Below are 27,533 nucleotides of genomic sequence, written 5' to 3'. Positions count from 1 at the left end.
GCATTGGTAAGTTACCAAGAGAGATGAATTATCGTGAAGTACTGATTCAATTATGTAAGTTACAGCTCATTCGTGAAGAAATACTTCAGAATATGTCTATATTTGCAGCTTATTCCGCTGAAAGCAAGGGAACTTAAGCACATTTCATGCATGAAAAGCACATACACTGAAGAGGCAAAGATACTGGTACACCTGCCTAATTTCGTGTAGGGCCCCTGCGAGCACGCAGAAGTGCCGTAACACGACTAATGTCTGAAGTAGTGCTGGAGGGAACTGACAACATGGCTCCTGCAGGACTGTCCATAAATCCGTAACAGTACGAGGGGATGGAGATCTCTTCTGAACAGCACGTTGCAAGGCATCCCAGATATCTACATCTACATCTACATCTACATCCATACTCCGCAAGCCACCTGCCGGTGTGTGGCGGAGAGTACTTTAAGTACCTCTATCAAGGGCGATGTACTTGAGGACAATATTATGGAAATGGAAGAGGATGTAGATGAAGATGAAATGGGAGATACGATACTGCGTGAAGAGTTTGACAGAGCACTGAAAGATCTGAGTCGAAACAAGGCCCCCGGAGTAGACAACATTCCATTGGAACTACTGACGGCCTTGGGAGAGCCAGTCCTGACAAAACTCTACCATCTGGTGAGCAAGATGTATGAAACAGGCGAAATACCCTCAGACTTCAAGAAGAATATAATAATTCCAATCCCAAAGAAAGCAGGTGTTGACAGATGTGAAAATTACCGAACAATCAGTTTAATAAGCCACAGCTGCAAAATACTAACACGAATTCTTTACAGACGGATGGAAAAACTAGTAGAAGCGGACCTCGGGGAAGATCAGTTTGGCTTCCGTAGAAATACCGGAACACGTGAGGCAATACTGACCTTACGACTTATCTTAGAAGAAAGAATAAGGAAAGGCAAACCTACGTTTATAGCATTTGTAGACTTAGAGAAAGCTTTTTACAATGTTGACTGGAATACTCTCTTTCAAATTCTAAAGGTGGCAGGGGTAAAAAACAGGGAGCGAAAGGCTATTTACAATTTGTACAGAAACCAGATGGCAGTTATAAGAGTCGAGGGACATGAAAGGGAAGCAGTGGTTGGGAAAGGAGTAAGACAGGGTTGTAGCCTCTCCACGATGTTATTCAATCTGTATATTGAGCAAGCAGTAAAGGAAACAAAAGAAAAATTCGGAGTAGGTATTAAAATCCATGGAGAAGAAATAAAAACTTTGAGGTTTGCCGATGACATTGGAGTCTGCCAGAGACAGCAAAGGACTTGGAAGAGCAGTTGAACGGAATGGATGGTGTCTTGAAAGGAGGATATAAGATGAATATCAACAAAAGCAAAACGAGGATAATGGAATGTAGTCGAATTAAGTCGGGTGATCTTGAGGGTATTAGATTAGGAAATGAGACACTTAAAGTAGTAAAGGAGTTTTGCTATTTGGGGAGCAAAATAACTGATGATGGTCGAAGTAGAGAGGATATAAAATGTAGACTGGCAATGGCAAGGAAAGCGTTTCTGAAGAAGAGAAATTTGTTAACATCGAGTATAGATTTAAGTGTCAGGAAGTCATTTCTGAAAGTATTTGTATGGAGTGTAGCCATGTATGGAAGTGAAACATGGACGGTTAATAGTTTGGACAGGAAGAGAATAGAAGCTTTCGAAATGTGGTGCTACAGAAGAATGCTGAAGATTAGATGGGTAGATCACATAACTAATGAGGAAGTATTGAATAGGATTGGGGAGAAGAGAAGTTTGTGGCACAACTTGACCAGAAGAAGGGATCGGTTGGTAGGACATGTTCTGAGGCATCAAGGGATCACCAATTTAGTATTGGAGGGCAGCGTGGAGGGTAAAAATCGTAGGGGAAGACCAAGAGATGAATACACTAAGCAGATTCAGAAGGATGTAGGCTGCAGTAGGTACTGGGAGATGAAGAAGCTCGCACAGGATAGAGTAGCATGGAGAGCTGCATCAAACCAGTCTCGGGACTGAAGACCACAACAACAACAACATCTGTTCTCGCTTCTATTCCAGTCTCGTATTGTTCCTGGAAAGAAGGATTGTCGGTATGCCTCTGTGTGGGCTCTAATCTCTCTGATTTTATCCTCATGGTCTCTTCGCGAGATTCATGTCTGGAGAGTTTGGATGGTTCAAATGGCTCTGAGCACTATGGGACTTAACATCTGTGGTCATCAGTGCCCTAGAACTTAGAACTACTTAAACCTAGCTAACCTAAGGACATCACACACATCCATGCCCGAGGCAGGATTCGAACCTGCGACCGTAGCAGTCCCGCGGTTCCGGACTGAGCGCCTAGAACCACTAGACCACAGCGGCCGGCGGAGAGTTTCGAGGTCAGTCGAAGTGTTTAAACTCATAAACGTGTTCCTGGAGCCACTCTGTAGTAACTCTGGACGTGTGGGGTTTCGCATTGTCGTGCTGGAATTGCCCACGGCCGACAGAATGCACAATGGACGTGAATGGATGCAGGTGATCAGACAGGATGCTTACGTACTTGTCACCTGTCACAGTCGTATCTAGACGCATCAGGGGTCCCATATAACTCCAAGTGCACACGCCCTCACCATTACAGAGTCTCCACCAGCTTGAACAGTACGCTGCTGACATGCACGGTCCACGGATTCATGATGTTGTCTCCGTACCCGTACACATCCATGTGCTCCATACAATTTGAAACGGGACTCATCCGACCAGGCAACGTGTTTACAGTCATCAACAGTTCAATATCGGCGTTCACACGCCCAGGCGAGGCTTAAAGCTTTGTGTCGTGAGTCATCAAGACTGCATGGTTGGGCCTACCAGTCCAAAAGCCCCTATCGATGATGTTTCGTTGAATGGTTCGCACACTGAGACTTGTTGATGGCCCAGCATTGAAATCTGCAGCAGTTTGCGGAAGGGCTACACTTCTGTCACGTTGAACGATTCTCTTCAGTCGTCGTTGGTCCCGTTCTTGCAGGATCGTTTTCCAGACGCAGCGACGTCGGAGATTTGGTGTTTTACCGGATATCTGATGTTCGTAGTACTCTCGCGAAATGGTCATACGGGAAAACCCTCACCTCATCATTATCTCGGAGATGCTGTGTCCCATCGCACGTTCGCCGACTGTAACACCGCGCTCAATCTCATTTAAATCTTGATAAGCTGCCATTGTAACAACAGTAACCGATGTAACAACTGCGTCAGACAGTTCTATGATACTGTAAGTGGGCTGTTTAAGTTTTTATGTTGGTAACGCCACGTAGCGCTCTGTATGAAAATCACTGACTGTGCTGTGTGCACTCTGTGGCTGGTTGGCACTATTGGAACATTCGCTATAGTAGTGCTGGGCAGTTGGATGTGAACAGCGCGTATTGTTGCGCAGTTGGAGGTGAGCCGCCAGCAGTGGTGGATATAGGGAGAGAGAGGGCAGAATTTTGAGAGCGGACGATCTGGACGTGTGTCCATCAGAAAGAGTAAATTTGTGATATTGGATATCATGAACTGATATATACGATGACTTTTGAACATTATTAAGGTAAATACATTGTTTGTTCTCTATCAAAATCTTTCATTTGCTGACTATGTCTATCAGTAGTTAGTGCCTTCCGTAGTTTGAATCTTTTATCTAGCTGGCAGTATTGGCGCTTGCTGTATTCCAGTAGTTCGCGTAACGAAGATTTTTGTGATTCATGAAAGGTATAGGTTATTGTTAGTCAAGGCCATTCTTTTGTAGGGATTACTGAAAGTCAGATTGCGTTGCGCTAAAAATATTGTGTGTTAGTTTAGTGATGATCAGAATAAGTAGAGAGAGATATGTCTGAGTACGTTGAGTTCTGCTCAGCTGTTTGAAAATCAAATAACGTAAGGGCTTTACCAGCACAGTAATTCAATAATTTTTCTAAGGGGATGTTACAATACTATAGGCTTCGCCGTCCGCAGCGCCGTATTGTGCCTGTTTACATATCTGTATTTGAATACGCATATGTATAGTAGTTTCTTTCGTGCTTCAGTGTTTTTCTGTTGTTGTGTACTGTTTCTATCATAGGCACTTTCAATCATACTTAAAAATATTATGGATTGTAATGATCCGCCCTTTCCTACATTTCACTCGACTTTTCTAATACAAGAATATTTTTTATAAATGTAATTACTTTTGCTGCAGAAGAGAATGTGTTGAAGATTCTTACAGTTTGTGGCTCAGATTTAGCAACAAGTGTGTAGTTGGTTTCTCCTGTGCTGTGAAACAGTTTTATTGCTTTTGGCGATTTATTATCACGTCTGTGTGGTTTCCCTTAAGCTACAATTGTGTTGAGTCGTTTGACACTTCAGATAATGTCGGTATTACATTCAATAGGATTCCCATACTCCACATTCACTAATTTCACTGAAAGTGTAGCGAACAAAGCTCTGCTTTGTTGGATAGATATACGACGTCTTTGTGTAAAAGGTCGCCGGCCGCTGTGGCCGTGCGGTTCTAGGCGCTGCAGTCTGGAACCGCGAGACCGCTACGGTCGCAGGTTCGAATCCTGCCTCGGGCATGGATGTGTCTGATGTCCTGAGGTTAGTTAGGTTTAACTAGTTCTAAGTTCTAGGGGACTAATGAGTGCTCAGAGCCATATGAACCATTTTGTGTAAAAGGTCAGCTCTTCTGTTGCTTACTAGCAAATTTTTAGTATTAAACGAAAACGTGGTCATTCAGTGAATGTTTGTATGTTCCAAGAGAATCATAAATAAACTGTCCTGCAATATACCGTTTCGTGTCTGCTAGGGTCCTAGGACAGTAAATAATGACAAATGGCACGTATTTGTTTTAGCTGTTATCGATTTTTGCGGCATTATATACGCTCCCTATTGTAATATCTTTGTTACAAATCAATATAAACATTAATGTTGGTAAATCATCCTCGACCGTATTCAGACATGTCACTTGCTGGCCGCTTGGGGTGCTGCTATGGCTGGGGCACCAAAAACGAGACAGTGTGTCGCGACTGTTCTGTAACTGTGTGTCTGAGCAGGACTTTGAGGTTTTTACTCACTGTGGTTCTAATAATTATACCATAAAGGCCTATATCGTCCCTGTCGAAAATCGTAATACCTGTGGGCACACCTTATTCCATTAGGCATAAAGACAAACTCCCTATACGCTTCCCTAAATTGCGCAATCAGTTGTTGCAGATTAGGTTTATAATACCATAACTCCTCTGACAATTACAGCAGCAGAGTAATTAATCTCGTTTCCATAAAATGTGATTGCTATTTCATCGATGCGTTGCTGATTGGTAGGAACAAGGAAGGCGAGGCGCAGGTCGTCCGGGTAATTCCTTATATGGTCCCAGTTGCCATAAAAAAATTCCAACGCAGACATTAGCTGTAAACAATAACCTTTATTTAGAAAGTAACGGTACCTTTTCTTTTACAAAAAGTCATGTACACTCTATTCCTTACAACAAAGGTTACATATTTCACTTCACTTTGTATAACATCATCCTTCGCAGGTTCGTCACCGGCTATTTGAACACCTATATAAAATGGATTAATACCTTGTAAAAGTTTGTTTTTTGCTTTACATTGTGTTTCCAGATCTGTCCAGGACTTTACTTTTGATATATCAGCACTAGTTTCGGGCTTTGAATAGGTAACAAACTTAAATCGATTTCTCCTGCTATATTTACGCCAAGGTACTGCGGCAGAGCGTTCCGGATTGAGATTAAATGCGCCCAATTTATTGCTACATCCAACGTTAGTCGTTCAATTCTTACATTAATCCTATACACATATGTGACTACTTTATTAATTATTACACTTGCATATATGTTAGAAAAAAAGTTAAATTCATCGGTTATATCACAGTGTTGAAGCTTGGAAAAATTAATTGCAAATTCATCATGCTTTTCGGCAGATCCCATCTTTCCATATTCAAACCTAACACCTCCTGTTTGCGTATATTCGGTGCGCCATTTACACATACGTCCAAAATACGGTGTAGTTAGATTCGTCCGTCGGCGTATCCAACGCCCCGGGCGTGCAGCGCGACCCCTCCGGACCATCCTCGTCCGACGAAAGGCAAATAACCTCCTCCGGGGTCTCCATATCGGACGTATCCGACGCGTCCACCTCCGCCTTCATGGAACAACAATGCAATATATGGCAATCTGCATGAACTACACTCCTGGAAATGGAAAAAAGAACACATTGACACCGGTGTGTCAGACCCACCATACTTGCTCCGGACACTGCGAGAGGGCTGTACAAGCAATGATCACACGCACGGCACAGCGGACACACCAGGAACCGCGGTGTTGGCCGTCGAATGGCGCTAGCTGCGCAGCATTTGTGCACCGCCGCCGTCAGTGTCAGCCAGTTTGCCGTGGCATACGGAGCTCCATCGCAGTCTTTAACACTGGTAGCATGCCGCGACAGCGTGGACGTGAACCGTATGTGCAGTTGACGGACTTTGAGCGAGGGCGTATAGTGGGCATGCGGGAGGCCGGGTGGACGTACCGCCGAATTGCTCAACACGTGGGGCGTGAGGTCTCCACAGTACATCGATGTTGTCGCCAGTGGTCGGCGGAAGGTGCACGTGCCCGTCGACCTGGGACCGGACCGCAGCGACGCACGGATGCACGCCAAGACCGTAGGATCCTACGCAGTGCCGTAGGGGACCGCACCGCCACTTCCCAGCAAATTAGGGACACTGTTGCTCCTGGGGTATCGGCGAGGACCATTCGCAACCGCCTCCATGAAGCTGGGCTACGGTCCCGCACACCGTTAGGCCGTCTTCCGCTCACGCCCCAACATCGTGCAGCCCGCCTCCAGTGGTGTCGCGACAGGCGTGAATGGAGGGACGAATGGAGTGTCGTCTTCAGCGATGAGAGTCGCTTCTGCCTTGGTGCCAATGATGGTCGTATGCGTGTTTGGCGCCGTGCAGGTGAGCGCCACAATCAGGACTGCATACGACCGAGGCACACAGGGCCAACACCCGGCATCATGGTGTGGGGAGCGATCTCCTACACTGGCCGTACACCACTGGTGATCGTCGAGGGGACACTGAATAGTGCACGGTACATCCAAACCATCATCGAACCCATCGTTCTACCATTCCTAGACCGGCAAGGGAACTTGCTGTTCCAACAGGACAATGCACGTCCGCATGCATCCCGTGCCACCCAACGTGCTCTAGAAGGTGTAAGTCAACTACCCTGGCCAGCAAGATCTCCGGATGTGTCCCCCATTGAGCATGTTTGGGACTGGATGAAGCGTCGTCTCACGCGGTCTGCACGTCCAGCACGAACGCTGGTCCAACTGAGGCGCCAGGTGGAAATGGCACGGCAAGCCGTTCCACAGGACTACATCCAGCATCTCTACGATCGTCTCCGTGGGAGAATAGCAGCCTGCATTGCTGCGAAAGGTGGATATACACTGTACTAGTGCCGACATTGTGCATGCTCTGTTGCCTGTGTCTATGTGCCTGTGGTTCTGTCAGTGTGATCATGTGATGTATCTGACCCCAGGAATGTGTCAATAAAGTTTCCCCTTCCTGGGACAATGAATTCACGGTGTTCTTATTTCAATTTCCAGGAGTGTACATTCAGTCGTGAAATCAATGCTTCATCGCCAATTGAAAATTCATTAGATACAAATATGACCAAGCCTCGATGTTTTATGACCATTGCAGGTTTGTTCTTTACGTTAACTGTTACAAGCCGTCCTTCCACTATACGCTTCAAAATGGATGCGTACGGCCTCCACCTCGACCACTCAAATTCCTCGAACACAATTACATTATGAATGCGAGGATCGTATCCACCGAATCCGAATTCGGAACAAAATGGCAGATATACATGTTGCTTGCGTGACAATATTTTCTCAATTAATGTAGACTTGCCTATATTTGTATCTCCGTACAAGTATAACTGTTTCTTCCGTACCTCCTTGGACCGAAAGGCCTGGTTATACCACCGTACCACGCTGTAAAGTCCTGGACAGATCTGGAAACACAATGTAAAGCAAAAAACAAACTTTTTCAAGGTATTAATCCATTTTATATAGGTGTTCAAATAGCCGGTGACGAACTTGTGGTGTTGTAGTGCCTGTGACAGCCACTCCAGCATACGAATTAAAGCTCGTTCATTCATTGCAAATTTGGAAACTATTGTGGTCATTTCTTCGTTTGAAAGCGACAAGTCGCCTACTGTAACACTTCTGACACTAAATGTAACGCCGGCCGCGGTGGTCTCGCGGTTCTAGGCACGCAGTCCGGAACCGTGCGACTGCTACGGTCGCAGGTTCGAATCCTGCCTCGGGCATGGATGTGTGTGATGTCCTTAGGTTAGTTAGGTTTAAGTAGTTCTAAGTTCTAGGGGACTGATGACCACAGCAGTTGAGTCCCATAGTGCTCAGAGCCATTTGAACCATTTTTGAACTAAATGTAACTGGGTTTTCTCTTTTGATGCTAGTCAATTGTCAGGATGAGCATTACTGCAAAGGGCATTTGATTCTAAAGCATTATGTCAGGGTGAAAAACACTAAATAAATTACTTTTTCTCTCTTAACAACATGTGGACAGGGTGGGTTCTTGGCTCGGGTATCAGGTAGAATGAAACAGCATTTTTGCATAAGATAACTTTTATTGAAAGTTTTGTACAACTGTTTGCTTACTGGATTGTTCTGGCTGGGAGAGCGGCAGCTGTGTCGTTTGCGAAGCCTTCTGCTGCGGCAGCGGCGGCGCCTGATTACGCCTGGCGGTGTGTATCTCGTGTCGCCGTCTCGCCCAGTTGACTGGAGACGCGCCTCGTGCGGTGGCCCGTTTGATTATTGAGAGCGAAGTCGTGCATCGGACGGTTATACCTTGGATGTGGCGTCCCAGTTAGAGATGGGTCCAACTCGTTCATTCCCGTGAAGTACTTCATTCATTTCACTCTTTGCCGTGAAGCGTTCAAATGAAGTAGTTCGTTCATGAAGTACGGAAGCCTGGCGAAGTTGCCCAGTTCGCCGTTCAGCCGCGGCTACGCTCGCTTCGCCTCGCTCGTACATAAAGCTTCGTAATACTTCATATTTTTACCAACAGATGGCCGAACTATGCAGTATCGTGCACGCAACGTTTTGCGTCTTACAGCGTCTGAGTTAACTTAAATACAGGATAGTCGAAGGGGACAAAGGAGATAAACAGAGAAGCCTGTCACATATAAAGAAGGTATTACGTTTAATCTTGCTCGACATTTTCTCATGAAGCGCCAAAAAGAGTCTTCATCTGCCAAGTGAAACCTTATTTGTTTTATTTATGGACTGAAAACTAGGGCTACCAACGAAATGCAGTCCAAGTTTATGTTCTTTTTAAAATTTAATCCAAAATAGAATGAGTATGTTTACCACCGTCACAAAGTCTATATACCTACGTTAAGTAATTATTCAGAAGTTTTCCTGGAGATTTTATTTTTATTGAGAATAATAACCCTCTAAATTCAAAACGTAAACTGTCACCTGTAGTCATTGGTACGATTTCAGGTAAAATCCCTCTTTATTTTATTCGAAAGCAGTTTTGTTCACGCTTATACTATGGCTAGCAACACGCGATCGCGTAAAAGTAGTGAAATTTGGGGTTTCCTCGCCGATTTAGGTTATGTGAAAGCAAAGTGCAACTGTTGTTCTAAGTGTATTACACCGCACGATTCGTCGACAGGCAGTAGAGGGAGGATTGAAGTGAAGGGAGAATGAGTGACGTAGCGCCAATGTAGTGGGAGAGGGAGAGGGAGAGGGGAAGGGAGTGAGTCAACGAACTAGAAAAAAAGTGTGGAGTGTACTATCTGTGGAGAGTTTGAAGTACCAGTTCACTGAAATTGAGTGGTTAGTTCACACTTCACTGGAGAGAAGCGTTCATTTGAACGACTCATTCACGAGCTCCCCATCACTAGTCCCAGTGTTTCTCTTCTCTAAGCGGCCGCGTGTGTCAGTGTTGTGCGTCGGCCAGCGGAGCGGCGCGGCGCGGCGTCCCGCTTGCCAGTCTTCGGCTGTCAGGTCTTCATCCCAGCTCACAGGTGACTGCTGATGTGAGGCCGTCTCCTTCCCGTCCCCCCTAGTCACCCGGGTAAGTAAAAATCAGTCTTCAAATACCTTCTTTCTTCTGGCAGCGAGGCTGTGGCTTGCTACTCCATTACAGCGGCGGACTTGGTGCTTCTGTGTACGATGTAGTCTCTTCCCGCATGACGGTCTTCAGCACCGACTGAACTGTACTGGAACTGAACTGAAAACTACTCCTTGGGCCCACTGCGTCTCGCGTATTTATTCACTTCAGTTCACTGGAGGTGAACAACTTCACGGTTATTGCCTCTTCTGTCACGTTGAAAAGCTTCTCGAAGAATCTTCTTGATGTGAGCCGGTCGGGCGATGCCCTGACGGCTGAATCGACAGCTTCCGCGTATGTGGGCAGGGCGATGGCTTCTCCTGAACGTTCTATGCTGACTTGCAAGCGCCGACCGTTGCCACTGCTGCTTTGCCCGCTGTTTCCCAGTGTGTAATTATTCTAAACTAAACTAAGTTTTTCATTTATTTTCTAATTTCTGCTTCACATTGATTTCACTAATTTATTTACCTATCTTAAGTACCACTCCACACTACTAAAAAATGGCTCTGAGCACTATGGGACTTAACATCTATGGTCATCAGTCCCCTAGAACTTAGAACTACTTAAACCTAACTAACCTAAGGACAGCACACAACACCCAGTCATCACGAGGCAGAGAAAATCCCTGACCCCGCTGGGAATCGAAACCGGGAACCCGGGCGTGGGAAGCGAGAACGCTACCGCACGACCACGAGCTGCGGACTCTCAACACTACTGCATACTCGTTGTTTACATAGCAGTACGCAGTACGAATAAGTATGCTGAGTGCAGGCCCCCACGACCGCACGGGTGGTCAACTGTGAAGAGCGGACATATTGAATAGCTGGGCGGCGGCCATTTGAGTGGTAAACTGACGCGCCGAGTTCGAATGTTTATACATCGCTTTTGGTTATAAAATGCCTTCCCTTGAGTTAGGTCACAAACATAATGCCTCATTTAAATACGTTACTACAATATACTTCTTAATTTATCAACAAACAGCAACTAGTCACTGTTTAAGAATTTATCTTACGTACTACATGGAATCTGCCGTAGCTAAAAGTTATGTACTGGACCTCTAGCAGTTTTCGTAGTTCATTTACGATAGATGTACGCAAAATGCATCAAAATATTGGAAGATTTGCCCACTATATTAATACATATTTTCTGACTCTACCTTGCTTTAGATTTTATGACGAGAAGTGCGATAAAGATGGCATAGTGCTTTGGCAACTCACGACCAAATTATCAAGTTTCAACCTAATCTAGACCATGAAAACACTACCGATCAGCCAACTTTCTTCAAAATGATCAGAACATATAAAATGGTATTCTGTCGGTCGGAAATCTTGCCTTCTGACAGCGTGTAACCATTTTTGTAACAGCTGTGGTTTTGTGAAAGGAAACCTGCAAATAGATGCACAGACATTATGCTAATACCGTGTTACAAAATCATTTATTAAGTAAGTGCACTGACACACAAAACAACTTAAAATATTCACATATCTGTGAAATGTAATATTCGTTCCTTTCTCGAATTTATTTGTACAATTAATCGCTACACAACTCTTCACCATTGTACTTCTTTTGATTGGAACGTACAGACAGTAGAATTACGAGTAACAAATACTGTATGTACGCCCCAACAAATATACAACGTTGAATCAGGGTCTTCATGAACAATCGCCGGCCGGAGTGGCCGAGCGGTTCTAGGAGCTACAGTTTGGAACCGCGCGACCACTACGGTCGCAGGTTCGAATCCTGCCTCGGGCATGGATGTGTGTGATGTCCTTAGGTTAGTTAGGTTTAAGTAGTTCTAAGTTCTAGGGGACTGATGACCACAGCAGTTGAGTCCCATAGTGCTCAGAGCCATTTGAACCATTTGAACCATCTCCATGAACAACAGTACTACACAACACATCAGACTACAACCACTATAATGGCGTCCATCCGAAGGTTCAAATTATCCCGCGACTGCAGCGCCATCAGTGAGTGTAGTTATTTTTTACAAGGTCTTTGGCTGGGTGTGAAGGGTGTTCTAATTTGGGTGAAAAATTATAACTGTTGCTGTATTTTCTTTCTCTGAAAGTGAGAACCCGTCAATTACATACTAGTTATTTATGTAGCGTTATGTATTACAAAATGTACTTTAGGAGAAACTCCCTCACTGCTAAATAAGAGTGCTGGTTGTGCTTAGTGTGTTCTGTATGCCCGAAAATACCACTGCGCGGAAAATAAACTTCTTCCTTTGCTCTTGAAAATAACTGAGACAACTAGAAAAAACATCAGCAGAAATATGGCTGCACCAGTACCACAATATATTTCGTCAGCATTTTATTTATTTATTTATTGTTCCGTGGGACCAAATTAAGGAGAAGTCTCCGTGGTCATGGAACGAGTCAATACATGAAATTATAACACGATAGTAGAAACAGATTAAATGAAATATAAGAAACACATTCAGGTGACAAGTCGTAAGTTTAAATAAAGAAAGTCAACAATGTAACACTGGAATTTGCTTAATTTTTCAGCTCTTCCAGGAGCTCCTCGACAGAATAGAAGGAGTGAGCCATGAGGAAACTCTTCAGTTCAGACTTAAAAGTGTTTGGGCTACTGCTAAGATTTTTGAGTTCTTGTGGTAGCTTATTGCAAATGGATGCAGCAGAATACTGCACTCTTTTCTGCACAAGAGTCAAGGAAGTGCATTCCACGTGCAGATTTGATTTCTGCCTAGTATTAACTGAGTGAAAGCTGCTAACTCATGGGAATAAGCTAATATTGCTAACAACAAACGACATTAAAGAAAATATATACTGTGAGGGCAATGTCAGAATTCCCAGACTATTGAATAGGGGTCGACAAGAGGTTCTCGAACTTACACCATATATAGTTCGAACAGCCCGTTTTTGAGCCAAAAATACCCTTTTTGAATCAGAAGAATTACCCCCCCCCAAAAAAAAATACCATACGAGATAAGCGTATGAAAATATGCGAAGTAGACTACTTTTCGTGTTGAACTGTCATTTACTTCAGATACTGTTCTAATGGTAAATAAAGCGGCATTTAGTTTCTGAACAAGATCCTGAACATGGGCTTTCCACAACAGCTTACTATCTTTTAAAAAAAAAGTTCAAATGTGTGTGAAATCTTATGGGACTTAACTGCTAAGGTCATCAGTCCCTAAGCTTCTTAACCTAAATTATCCTAAGGAGAAACACATACACCCATGCCCGAGGGAGGATTTGAACCTCCGCTGGCACCAGCCGCACAGTCCATGACTGCAGCGCCCTAGACCGCTCGGCTAATCCCGCGCGGCCAGCTTACTATCTATCCGAACGCCTAGGAACTTGAAATGTTCCGTCTCGCTTATAATATGCCCATTCTGTCTGATCAAAATACCGGTTCTTGTTGAATTGCGTTAGAAATTGTAAAAACTGAGTCTTACTGCGATTTAGCGTCAAATTACTTTCCACAAGCCACGAACTTATGTCATGAACTACATTATTTGATACTGTTTCAATATTACACACAAGATCCTTCACTACCAAGCTGGTGTCATCAGCAAACAGAAATATTTTTGAATCACCTGTAATGATAGAAGGCATATCATTTACATAAATAAGAAACAGCAGTGGCCCCAGCACCGACCCTTGGGGAACGCCCCACTTAACAGTGCCCCATTGGGACTGGACATCACCACCACTCTCAATATTGCGGAGAATTACCTTCTGCTTTCTGTTCTTAAAGTAAGAGGCGAACCAATTGTAAGCTACTCCCCTTACTCCATAATGGTCCAACTTCTGCAGTAATATTTTGTGGTCAACACAGTCAAAAGCCGTCGTTAAATCAAAGAAAACAGCGTTCGCAACCTTTTATTTAATCCGTCCAAAACCTCACAGACAAAAGAGAATATAGCATTTTCAGTTGTTCTTAATTGGAAGACATTCTTGTTTGGAGAAGTTGTCTCCTAAATTAACTAGCCTGAAAATTTTCTTTTATAGTTTATAGGCGGCTGACAGTGAAACTAAGTCACCTTTTAAATATTTTCTCGCATATGTGAAATCCTCTTTTATGCTTTTACTTCTGATGATAAATGGTAGTTTGTTCTTACCAGCTAATCACAGTGAATTGAATATTCAATCGCATTTCAGTGTTTCACGCTTAATTTGGAAATGGTTGTCAATGGCCATTCCCGCAAGCTCTCAGAAGCAAGACATTTGCAGAGTATCTAAGAAAATATGTAGATGTTGATGTAGATGTACTTGAAAACGGCTTGCCCGGTGTCGGCTGATAAACATGATATTGCGGTGCCTGGGTTATTCCGGATTACGTCACCCATATGGAGGGGTGAGTCAGGCCGTGAGTCGTGACTGGATAGCCAAATGATAAGGCGACCGCTCTGATAAGCGGGATATCCGCGTTCGAGTCCCGGTCTGGCACCAATTTCCATTGTGGTCATTCCATCATACAGCTGATGGTAATGCACATTCGCAACTGCGAATACATTTCACGTCTTTCGTAACGGCTGTAGGCACCGCAGTGCCTAGGCACTGCAATATCGTCTCATCCCTCTGTAATTAATCGTCCGTAATACGACAGTTGTTCAATACTGCCTAAATATTAGCGAGACTGAATCTGCACTTGAGTTCCGTTTTCATTTGCTAGACACTCGGCGTGTTTTAAACTATAACACTGGGTAATCAGTAATTTAAACTTACTTCTGTCTCTTTAGGCCCTACGTTAAATGACTTTTCAGTTTGTGCACCTATAACAAAACAAATTTAATTGTAGATCACTTCTCGCCTTCGAGCATTTCTGTTGTAGCTTCGAATGGTTGTAAAAGTTCTTTTGCAGAGTTTTTCCTGTAACCAGCAAGTTTCTCAGAGATTTTCTTCTCTGCAAAGCGTCTAACTACAGACCGTAGCACTGTAAACGAGCTGTTCCATCTAGCTGCCGACCACAGCTCTGTATTCTGCCTGTTTCGATATCTCAGTATTTGAATACGCATGTCTATACAAGATTCTTTGGCGTTCTCAGTGACCGACTGGCGTTTGAAAAGTCCGTGCAGAGTCCGAGAGATGGCACCACCGGCGCGTATCGAGGATATGTTTAGTTAGTAGGATCTTTGGAAAGAACGCACACCAAGTTTCAACGATATTGGTCTGTTTCTTTGTGTTTGGCATTCGTGTGAATTAAGGAAGTCAAGTGGTTGTCAACAAATGGACGAAAAAGAATTTCGTGTGGTGATTAAACATTACTTTATGAAATGCAAAACGCCTCAGGAGACGAAAGAGAAAGCCGCGTGGCATTAGCTGAGCAGTCTAAGGCCCTGCACTCGTGGACTGTGCGGCTGGTCCCAGCGGAGTTTCCGAGTCCTCCCTTGGGCATGGGTGTATGTGTTAGTGCTTAGGATAATTTAGGCTAAGTAGTGTGTAAGCTTAGGGACTGATGACCCTAGCAGTTAAGTCCCACAAGATTTCACACACATTTGAACATTTTTAACTAAAGAGAACCTTGATAAACATTGTAGTGACTCTGCATCTTCTATTAGAACAGTTTATAAGTGGTTTCAAAATTTTCGGAGTGGCCATATGGGCACAAGTGATGCTGAACGTTCTGGACGCCCTGTGGAGGTTACGACTCCAGAAATTATTGATAAAATCCATGATACGGTGATGGACGACAGAAGAGTTAAGGTGTGTGAGATTGCTAGTGCTGTGGGCATCTCGAATGAACGGGTACATAATATTTTGCATAAACAAATGGACATGAGAAAGCTATCCGCAAGATGGGTTCCGCGATTGCTCACGCCTCACCAAAAACGGAATCGTGTGAAGTGTTCCAAGGATGGTTTGCAGCTGTTCGTGAAGAACCCACAGGACTTTAAGGGTCGTTTTGTCGCTGTGGATAAAACATGGATACATTACTATGGTCCTGACACCAAACAACACTCTAAACAATGGGTTACCAAGAGAGAATCTGCACCAAAAAAGGCGAAGACCATTCCTTCGGCCAGAAAGGTTATGGCAACTGTCTTTCAGGGTTCGTAAGGGATAATCCTCATCGACTATCTGGAAATATTCATCTTTACTGGACGGTTTGAAAACCGAGCTAAAAGAAAAACGCTGGCGATTGGACGGCAAAAAAGTCCTTTTCCATCACGACAATGCACCAGCACACACCTCAGCAGATGTGGTCGCAAAATTAAAGGAAGTAGGATTCCTACTCGTTTCACATCCCCCCTATTCTCCAGAATTGGCTCCCTTGGAGTACTATTTCTTCCCCAGTTTGAAGAAATGGCTGGCAGGACAAAGATTTTATTCAAACGAGGAGGTGATTGCAGTAACTAACAGCTGTTTTGCAGACTTGGACAATTCCTATTATTCGGAAGGGATCAACAAATTAGAACAGCGTTGGACGAAGTGTATAAGTCTAAAAGGAGACTATTTCGAAAAATAAAAAATGTTTACCCCAAACACGTAAACAGTTTTTATTTTTGCACCGACTTTTCAAACGCCCCTCGTGTGTCATTAGTTTTCTTCGTGAACCTGAATGCATCTTTGGCAACATAAGTCGCGGAACAAAGTGCTGCAACCTCACTTTTCAAATAATCGACATCGTAAATCTCTTCCCGGACTGCGTTCAAAACATGTTCAGTGCACACATAACGCTGAAATGATTGCAGCGTCACTAACCGCCTAGATTTGTGACAAATAAAATAACTCCGTCGGAACAGGCCGTGGTAGGCCCAATGGACCGACCGACCACCGGGCCATCATTAGTCGATCGGTGTTGCTCGACACTGATGTGGGGGGGGGGGATGTGGTCAGCACACCGCTTTCCTGGCTGTTGTCAGTTTTCGTGATCGGAGCCGCTACTTCTCAGTCGAGTAGCTTCTCAATTGGTCTCACAAAGGCTGCGTTCACTTCAGTTTCCAACAGAATCTGCCATACCTGGACAGTCACCCATCCAAATGGTACCCCTGCCCAATGGTGCTTAACTTTGGTGATCTGATGGGACCCAGTGTGACATTATGGGAAGACTGTTGGTTGAAATGAAATAAAGATCTGGAAATTTACTGTTTGGTTAAGGGGCTCCGGAATGCCCTATACTTGCAATGTTAAAATAACGCTTATAAATTACATCTTTCCTCACAAAGTATTTGAGGTAGGAAGTTGAACTTTTTACAGATTATTTATTGGAATATGGGCTACAACTTAACACAGGGATTTTACAAAATTTTAGTTCAGTTATTAAAGATGATTTTTTTTTCAATTGTAATGAAAATTCACAACATTTTTTTGCAATTTTTTATTTACATATTCAAAAATATACAGTTTTTTGGAAAAAGGCTGTGTTAAATTATGCAGAAGGTACTGTGTAACATTTACTGAAAGTTTGAAACAAATATGTTTGGAAGATCCTTAGAAAACATGTAATTAGTATGAGAAAATAAAAGTTTTGGGAATCGAGCGACAAAGATTGGATTAACTTTTTAGCGCATTCCAGGTCCATAGGATGGATTATCTTCATCCTCTGCAAACTCCTCCTCCAGCTTCCTCTTGTTCCTCCTCCTGTTTACTCTCGCTTGTATTTCTAGACTCTTTACAGCCCTGTCTGCAGCCCGAAGGCGTTCCTTGTCTAAAGCAAGCATCGCTCGTACCATGTTAGAACCTATCTTCATTCCCATATTTCTAAATACCTTTGGCTTTCCAACATTTCTCCTTTTCTTAAAAGCCTTCAGAGGATTTCTAATAACTTTACTTTTACTCATTATTATACTTCAACAAAACAGAGACTCAAGAAACAGAATTAATTACGAATATTTTCGAGATAACGACAGAGTAAATAAACATGAAACAATCGGCAATCACACCAGCGATATTGAACCATCACAGGTTAGCCACAACACATACTTTATCTCAAATCACTAAAATGTACCTGATGAACACGGACGTTAATAATAACACCATTTGACAGCAGTTTAACAGCGCCACAGTGGGTCACGCCCATGTAGAACACATTTCAAAAAAAATTTAAAAATAGTTGTAGTCTTCGGAATTGAATAAATCATATATCTATTAAAAGGTAATAGTCTGCAGAATCAGAAAACGCAAAAAAGTAAAAATTGAGCTTTTCATGATTTTGAGCCTTTCCGGAGCCCCTTCAATAATAAATGCCCCAGAATTTTTCTTCTCAGAAAAGTGAGTTGTCAACAATACCATATTTTCCAGTGCCTTATCTTGATACATAAAGTGCACAGTTATAGATAGGTAGCATATTTTTCCACATAGAGAGGGGTCCAGAAAAATGTAGACACTCTTTGATAGTTAATATCTTTGGAACAGAACGACAGATTGTTGCAATTTTACGCAGTAAGGCAGCCCCTTGTTTCCTCAAAAGATCTCGGCGCATGTTTCCCAGAAGAAGAGAGTGCAGCAATCAATGAAGTAAGGTTGTCGTTTTGGCAATGCAAGGGCGTAATGAAGTGGTACTGGGAGTACGAAAACACGACAGAGGTACAACAGCATAATGGCATAATGTGTACGGAACTCAGCTACAAACACACACAGCAATCTATCAGATTCGCGATAGATTTCAAGCCGGCGGTACTGTTCAGGATATGCATAAGAAAAGATATGGTTGACCAGAAATATCAAGTCCAGCTTCCAGCGCTGCTGTGTTGTAACATTTGTGCTAGGTCACCTCAGAAACCTGTGAAGCAGTGCACACGACAATGGAGTAAGAAGAATTCCGGAGGCTTCAAAAAGGACGACCCGGAGCAAAGGATGGAGTACTGTGAGTGGCTTGAAGGTGTGCTTCCCGAGGATGAACGGTTTGCGGGGATGGTTATCTGGTCTGAGGTGGTGCAATTCGAACTGAGTGGTAGTGTAATCTGCCACAACTTCTTGTACTAGGCTCCTGAAAATCCTCACGTTCACGTTGACAGACATGTTAATCTACCGTGGTGTGGTCTGTCATTGCGCAGTTGGACTGGCCCGTTCTCCTTTGAAGGTACTGCCGTGCGGGATTAGCCGAGCGGCCTAAGGCGCTGCAGTCATGGTCTGTGCGGCTGGTCCTGGCAGAGGTTCGACTCCTCCCTCGGGCATGGGTGTGTGTGTTTGTCCTTAGGATAATTTAACTAGTGTGTAAGCCTAGGGGCTGACGACCTTAGCAGTTAAGTCCCATAAGATTTCACACACATTTGAACATTTTTTCAAGGTACCGTTACATCGATTTTACTTGCACTGCCTTCATGGGTGAAAGTCTATCCGGACGATGGATAGGTCGATAGGAGCTGTTGAGTACCCACCTCGGTCTCCAGATCTTAAACCTCTTGACTTCAGCCTACGAGGGACTTTGAAAAATTAAGTTTATCAACAGAAGCCAGCCACACTGAACGAGCTACAAGAAACAATCGAAGCGTCCTGTGCAGGTATCGCACTGACAACATTCAGAGTTCAGTTCAGTCGACGTTGTTTGGCTGCTAATGGGTGTCAATTTGAAAACATCCCCCTTGTGCAAAAATGGTAAGACTGCGACATTTTCTTCCAATTATTTATTTATTTAGCGTATGGCTCATGACATCACAGTAAAAATTACAGGAAAATCACATATGTATAAACAGAACAATAAATAACAGTTTGTATATAAGGGCATCACCAATTGTAAATTTACAGTCACAGAAGAGCAATCACAAACAAACGTCCAGCTTAGATAATATATAGTCGATTGCCTCTTGGGTCGCCATTAGGAAATCCTGTGGGTCACCCTCATACAGGGTGTTTCAAAAATGACCGGTATATTTGAAACGGCAATAAAAACTAAACGAGCAGCGATAGAAATACACCGTTTGTTGCAATATGCTTAGGACAACAGTACATTTTCAGGCGGACAAACTTTCGAAATTACAGTAGTTACAATTTTCAACAACAGATGGCGCTGCAAGTGATGTGAAAGATATAGAAGACAACGCAGTCTGTGGGTGCGCCATTCTGTACGTCGTCTTTCTGCTGTAAGCATGTGCTGTTCACAACGTGCAAGTGTGCTGTAGACAACATGGTTTATTCCTTAGAACAGAGGATTTTTCTGGTGTTGGAATTCCACCGCCTAGAACACAGTGTTGTTCCAACAAGACGAAGTTTTCAACGGAGGTTTAATGTAACCAAAGGACCGAAAAGCGATACAATAAAGGATCTGTTTGAAAAATTTCAACGGACTGGGAACGTGACGGATGAACGTGCCGGAAAGGTAGGGCGACCGCGTACGGCAACCACAGAGGGCAACGCGCAGCTAGTGCAGCAGGTGATCCGACAGCGGCCTCGGGTTTCCGTTCGCCGTGTTGCAGCTGCGGTCCAAATGACGCCAACGTCCACGTATCGTCTCGTGCGCCAGAGTTTACACCTCTATCCGTACAAAATTCAAACGCGGCAACCCCTCAGCGCCGCTACCATTGCTGCACGAGAGACATTCGCTAACGATATAGTGCACAGGATTGATGACGGCGATATGCATGTGGGCAGCATTTGGTTTACTGACGAAGCTTATTTTTACCTGGACGGCTTCGTCAATAAACAGAACTGGCGCATATGGGGAACCGAAAAGCCCCATGTTGCAGTCCCTTCGTCCCTGCATCCTCAAAAAGCACTGGTCTGGGCCGCCATTTCTTCCAAAGGAATCATTGGCCCATTTTTCAGATCGGAAACGATTACTGCATCACGCTATCTGGACATTCTTCGTGACTTTCTGGCGGTACAAACTGCCTTGGACGACACTGCGAACACGTCGTGGTTTATGCAAGACGGTGCCCGGCCACATCGCACGGCCGACGTCTTTAATTTCCTGAATGAATATTTCGATGATCGTGTGATTGCTTTGGGCTATCCGAAACATACAGGAGGCGGCGTGGATTGGCCTCCCTATTCGCCAGACATGAACCCCTGTGACTTCTTTCTGTGGGGACACTTGAAAGACCAGGTGTACCGCCAGAATCCAGAAACAATTGAACAGCTGAAGCAGTACATCTCATCTGCATGTGAAGCCATTCCGCCAGACACGTTGTCAAAGGTTTCGGGTAATTTCATTCAGAGACTACGCCATATTATTGCTACGCATGGTGGATATGTGGAAAATATCGTACTATAGAGTTTCCCAGACCGCAGCGCCATCTGTTGTTGAAAATTGTAACTACTGTAATTTCGAAAGTTTGTCTGCCTGAAAATGTACTGTTGTCCCAAGCATATTGCAACAAACGGTGTATTTCTATCGCTGCTCGTTTAGTTTTTATTGCCGTTACAAATATACCGATCATTTTTGAAACACCCTGTATGCCCTTAGTGGGCATTCCTGCACGACGCGTTTGACCGTGTGTCTCTCAGCACCAGAGTCGCTAGCGGCCGAAGGAAGTTTACCCCATCTGTGTAAGGAGTCGGCGCATCTCCCACAGTTGGTTCTGATGCGGTTAAGAGTTGACCAAACTTTGCGAGGACAATCAAATCCTTTTGGTTTACTAAAGATGCATGGCATACTGTGGCAGTTTACTGCTGTTCTGCTCTCCCATTCCTCTTTCCATCGGTCATTTATTTTCAAGTTGGTTTTATGCAGCGCCTGTGCGGTCTTTAGTGGAGGATGCCTAGACCGGAGTCGGTTTCCTCGGATGTCGTGAGTATCTTCGTGGATTTTTAATTGAGGGTCGGTCACGATTATTTGAAATTCTCTAACCAGAGCGTGTTCACGGCGCAGGTTAGGAGGGGCTATGTTACTGAGAACGGGCAGCCACACTTTAGGAGTTGGCCTGATTGTGCCAGATATAATACGCATTGTTGCATTAAGTTAGCTATCTACCATGTGTGTGTGTTTGCTGTTGAGCCACACTGGGGCACAGTATTCTGCCATTGGATACACCAAGCCAACTGCGGATGTTCTTAAGGTAGATGCTGTGGAGCCTCAAGTGGTGCCACAGAGTTTCTGCAATATGTTGTTGCGTCTTTTAAGTTTCGCTGCAGTTTTCGTCAAGTCTTCTTTGAATGTTAGTGTCCTACCTAGGGTAACCCCAAGGTACTTCGGGTGTTGGTTGTGGTTTAGTATTTTCCTGTCTAGATGTACATGTAGTTCTCTGATGGCCATTTTGTTGTTCAAATGGAACGCAGATACTTCCGCCTTTGTAGCATTAGGTTGTAGCCTCCATTTTCTAAAGTACTCGCTGAGAATCCCTAGGTCACTCGTAAGGATATCTTCGGCAGTTTCTATATTTCTGTGGGCTGTTGCCAGAGCCCAGTCGTCAGCATAACCAAATTTGCGCGATCTGGTTGCAGGCATGTCAGAGCGATGTAAAGGCTGAAAAGAAGGGGCGTAAGGACAGAGCCTTGTGGGAGTCCATTATTTTCATCTGTTTACTTGCATTTAATATTAACTATTAAAGAGTGTTTACATTTTACTGAACACACCTGTATATAGGCTGAAGAGCCAAAGATACTGGTACACCTGCCTAATATCGTGAAGGGCCCCCGCGAGAATGCTGAAGCGCCGCAACACTACTGTCTGAAGTAGTGCAAGAGGGAACTAACACCATGAATCCTGCAAGACTGTCCATAAATCCGTAAGGGTACGAGGGATTGGAGATGCACGTTACAAGGCATCCCAGAATGCTCAATAATGTTCGTGTCTGGGGAGTTTAGTGGTCAGCGGAAGTGTTTAAACTCAGAAGAGTGTTCCTGGAGCCACTCTGTAGCAATTCTGCACGTGTGCCGTGCTGCATTGTCCTGCTGAAATTGCCCAAGTCCGTCGGAATGCACAATGCACATGAATGGATGCACGTGATCGGACAAGATGCTTACGTACGTGTCACCTGTCAGAGTCGTATCTAGACGCATCAGGCTCCCCATATCACTCCAACTGTGCACGCCCCGCACCATTACAGAGCCTCCACCAGCTTGAACAGTCCCCTGCGGACATGCAGGGTCCATGAATTCACGAGGATGTCTCCATACCCATACATGTCCATCCGCTCGATATAATTTGAAAGGAGACTCGTCTGACAAGGCAACACGCTTCGAGTCATCAACAGTTCAATGTCAAGCATAAAGCCTTTTGTCGTACACGATGTTTCGTTGAAAGGTTCACACGCTGACACTCGTTAATTGTCCAGCATTTAAATCTGCAGCAGTTTGAACAAGAGTTCCACTTCTCTCACTTGAAAGATTCTCTTCGGACGTCGTAGATCCCGCTCTTGCAGGATCTTTTTCCTGCAGCAGCTATGTCAGAGATTTGATGTTTTACCGGATACATGATATTCACAGTACACTCCTGAAATGGACGTACGGGAAAATCTCCGCTTCATCACTACCTCGGAGATGCTGTGTCCCATCGCTCGTGCACCGACTGTGACACCACGTTCAAACTCATTAAATCTTGATAAACTGCCATTGTTTCAGCAGTAACCGATCTAGCAACTGCGCTAGGCACTTGTTGTCTTATATGGTCGTGGACGACCCATCGCCGTATCCCGCCTGTTTGCACATGTATCTCTGTATTTGAATATGCATGCCTATACCAGTTTCTCTGGCGCTTCAGTGTATATCGATCCATATATCTGCTGTACATCGACATGCATTTAGCTTATGACCTGAACATTGATGGGCGTAATACTCGCGTGTACTGGGTGATCAAAAAGTCAGTATAAATTTGAAAACTGATTAAATCACGGAATAATGTAGATAGAGAGATACAAATTGATACACATGCTTGGAATGACATGGGGTTTTATTAGAACCAAAAAAATACAAAAGTTCAAAAAATGTCCGACAGATGGCGCTTTATCTGATCAGAATAGCAATAATTAATGTAACAAAGTAAGACAAAGCAAAGATGATGTTCTTTACAGGAAATGCTCAATATGTCCACCATCATTCCTCGACAATAGCTGTAGTCGAGGAATAATGTTGTGAACAGCACTGTAAAGCATGTCCGGAGTTATGGTGAGGCATTGGCGTCGGATGTTGTCTTTCAGCATGTCTAGAGATGTCGGTCGATCACGATACACTTGCGACTTCAGGTAACCCCAAAGCCAATAATCGCACGGACTGAGGTCTGGGGACCTGGGAGGCCAAGCGTGACGAAAGTGGCGGCTGAGCACACGGTCATCACCAAACGACGCGCGCAAGAGATCTTTCACGCGTCTAGCAATACTTTTTTTTTTCTTTTTGTTCTAATAAAACCCCATGTCACTCCAAGCACGTGTGTCAATTTTTACCGCTCTATCTACATAGTTTTCAAATGTATACTGACTTTTTGATCACCCGGTATTTCATAGGCTTGTATTTGAGTGCTATGTGCTAGTGTTGTAGGCTGAGACAAAATGTTGGAGACGTCCATGCATCCCTCTTCTGAATGGATGTCTACAATTTCCTGACGAAATCCTCCACCTTATTTTTATGTAAAGGAACGAAGATACCTGACACACATTTCTACGCGCCTTTTTAATTACCGTGGCTTTCGCAGGAACTCGTAGTGCATTCTAACTTAGCCATCGTCGTATTCTACAGACTGTCCCTCCAGATGTGTAGTGGCGTATCTGAAAGACAGGAGGGACAGCAGGTACCACAGAATATGTCGCTGACAGCTCACTAATGACACTTCTGCGACCACCGCCTTTCTTTTCCACACTGTCTGTATCTCATCCATGCGCCACGAACCTGCAGTGGGCGATCGAGCGGTGAAGAGGTAACTACACTGACCGAAAGAGAATCCCAACACTAAGAGATAATTAATGTACAGTAGTGAAATTTCGGGAATACATTTGTCTAGGTAGCATACACTACCGGCCGTTACAATTGCTACACCACGAAGATGACGTGCTACAGACGCAAAAGTTAACCGACAGGAAGAAGATGCTGTGATACGCAAATGCTTAGCTTTTCACAGCATTCACACAAGGTTGGCACCTACAACGTTGACACCTACAACGTGCTGACATGAGGAAAGTTTCCAAAAGATTTCTCATACACAAGCAGCAGTTGACCGGCGTTGCCTGGTGAAACGTTGTTGTGATGCCTCGTCTAAGGAGGAGAAATGCGTACCATAACGTTTCCGACTTTGATAAAGGTCGGATTGTAGCCTATCGCGATTGCGGTTTATCGTATCGCGACATTGCTGCTCGCGTTGGTCGAGATCCAATGACTGTTAGCAGAATATGGAATCGGCGGGATCAGGAGGGTAATACGGAACGCCGTGCTGGATCCCAACGGCCTCGTATCACTAGCAGTCGAGATGACAGGCATCTTATCCGCATGGCTGTAACGGATCGTGCAGCCACGTCTCGATCCCTGAGTCAACAGATGGGACATTTGCAAGACAACAACCATCTGCAAGAACAGTTCGACGACGTTTGCGGCAGCACGGACTATCAGCTCGGAGACCGTGGCTGCGGTTACCCTTGACGCTACATCGCAGACAGGAGCGCGTGGGATGGTGTGCTCGAACCTGGGTGCACGAATGGCAAAATGTCATTTTTCGGATGAATCCAGGTTCTGTTTACAGCATCCTGATGATCGCATCCGTGTTTGGCGAGATCGCGGTGTACGCACATTGGAAGCGTGTATTCGTCATCGCCATACTGGCGTTTCACCCGGCCTGATAGTATGGGGTGCCATTGGTTACACGTCTCGCTCACCTCTTGTCCGCATTGACGGCACTTTGGACAGTGGACGTTACATTTCAGATGTGTTATGATCCGCGGCTCTACCCTTCATTCGATCCCTGCGAAACCCTACATTTCAGCAGGATAATGCACGTCAGCATGTTGCAGGTGAGACGGGCCTTTCTGGATACATAAAATGTTCGACTGCTGCCCTGGCCAGCACCTTCTCCAAATCTCTCACCAATTGAAAACGTCTGGTCAATGGTGGCCGAGCAACTGGCTCGTCACAATACGCCAGTCACCACTCTTGATGAACTGTGGTATCGTGTTGAAGCTGCATGGGCAGCTGTAGCTGTACACGCCATCTGAGCTCTGTTTGACTCAATGCCCAGGCGTATCAAGGCCGTTATTACGGCCAGAGGTGGTTGTTCTGGGTACTGATTTCTCAGGATCTATGCACCGAAATTGCGTGAAAATGTAATCACATGCCAGTTGCAGTATAATATATTTGTCCAATGAATACCCGTTTATCATCTACATTTCTTCTTGGTATAGCAATTTTAATGGCCAGTAGTGTAGTTGTAACTTACTTGGTGCTGCAGCTGCAGCATACAATTTTGGATGAGGATGCTGTATGTATGAACCTTCATATGTGTAATATTGTTTACGTTGTACGTTGTTATGTGTTGCAGGCTCAGAGATGGGTCCCAAGGCAGACCCCGAGACACAGGCTCTGCGCAAGGAGGTGGAAGACCTCATCGCCAAGCTCAAGGTTAGTGCGAGGGCGAATCTGTCTACCCAGCTCTGCGTTTCACTTAAAAGATTGAAAATAAAAATCGAGGTTCTGTTAGATGACTTTCAATTTGGCTTCAGGAAATGTAACCGTTACACAGAGGCGTTTCTCATGTTATGCTTGGAGAAAAAGCACTCCCTCTTGAGGCCACAAGTGGCCCATGGGGACCATCCGACCGCCGTGTCATCCTCAGTTGAGGATGTGGATAGGAGGGGCGTGTGGGCAGCACACCGATCTCCCGGTCGTTATGATTGTTTTCTTTGACCGGAGTCGCTACTATTCGGTCGAGTAGCTCTCCAATTGGCATCACGAGGTTGAGTGCATTCCGCAACAGCGCATGGCGGCCTGGATGGTTACCCATCCAAGTGTCGGCCACGCCCGATAGCTCTTAACTTCGGTGATCTCACGGGAACCGGTGTATCCACTGCGGCAAGGCCGTTGCCTTATGCTTGGAAGGTTTCACAAAATTCATAACACTTTCATAGGATTTCGCTACCCTTAAAACCGTTCTAGAATGTTAAAAGGTGCAAGGTATTTGAAATTCTCCGGAAAAATATGTACAGGCAATAGGGAAGTAGAGGTAAGACTCTATATGTACAAGAACCATGTTGTTATTGTTGTAGACCAGTCTGAAGACTGATTTCGTGCTGTTCTCGAAGCTAGTCTATCCTGTTCAAGCCTCTTCATATCTGCAAGACACATCCAGGTCAACCTGCTTACTCTATTCATCTCTAGGTCTCCTTCTACAGTTTTTATCCCGACACTCCTATCTATGGCCAAATTACTCTTCCTTGATATCTCAGGATATCTCCTGTCAATCCATCCACTTGTCAAGTCGTGACACAAATTTACTACTAAGTCTACAACTTTGCTTCCGCCATTTTTACTCGACGTTCGGGGCTTTATTGCGAAAAACTTACAAAAAAATATGATTCATAGTATTGCCCATCGCTGGCTTCTACATTCTCCCATCTTTCG

General features: G+C 44.5%; 1 protein-coding gene across 1 annotated transcript in view; it reads left to right on the top strand.

The window, feature by feature from the left end:
- The window catches only part of LOC126213103 (guanine nucleotide-binding protein subunit beta-2), a 278,038-nt gene that overhangs the window by 39,494 nt on the left and 211,011 nt on the right, over positions 1–27,533 (top strand). The window contains exon 2 of the mRNA XM_049940706.1: positions 26,455–26,534. Coding sequence (XP_049796663.1) covers positions 26,463–26,534 — 72 coding nt within the window. The 5' untranslated portion in view covers positions 26,455–26,462. The remainder of the gene's footprint in view (positions 1–26,454; positions 26,535–27,533) is intronic.

This window comes from Schistocerca nitens, chromosome 11 (assembly GCF_023898315.1).
Source record: "Schistocerca nitens isolate TAMUIC-IGC-003100 chromosome 11, iqSchNite1.1, whole genome shotgun sequence".
NCBI lineage: Eukaryota > Metazoa > Arthropoda > Insecta > Orthoptera > Acrididae > Schistocerca > Schistocerca nitens.
The sequence above is the reverse complement of the archived record's forward strand: the minus strand, read 5'-3'. Positions and strand labels throughout refer to the sequence as shown.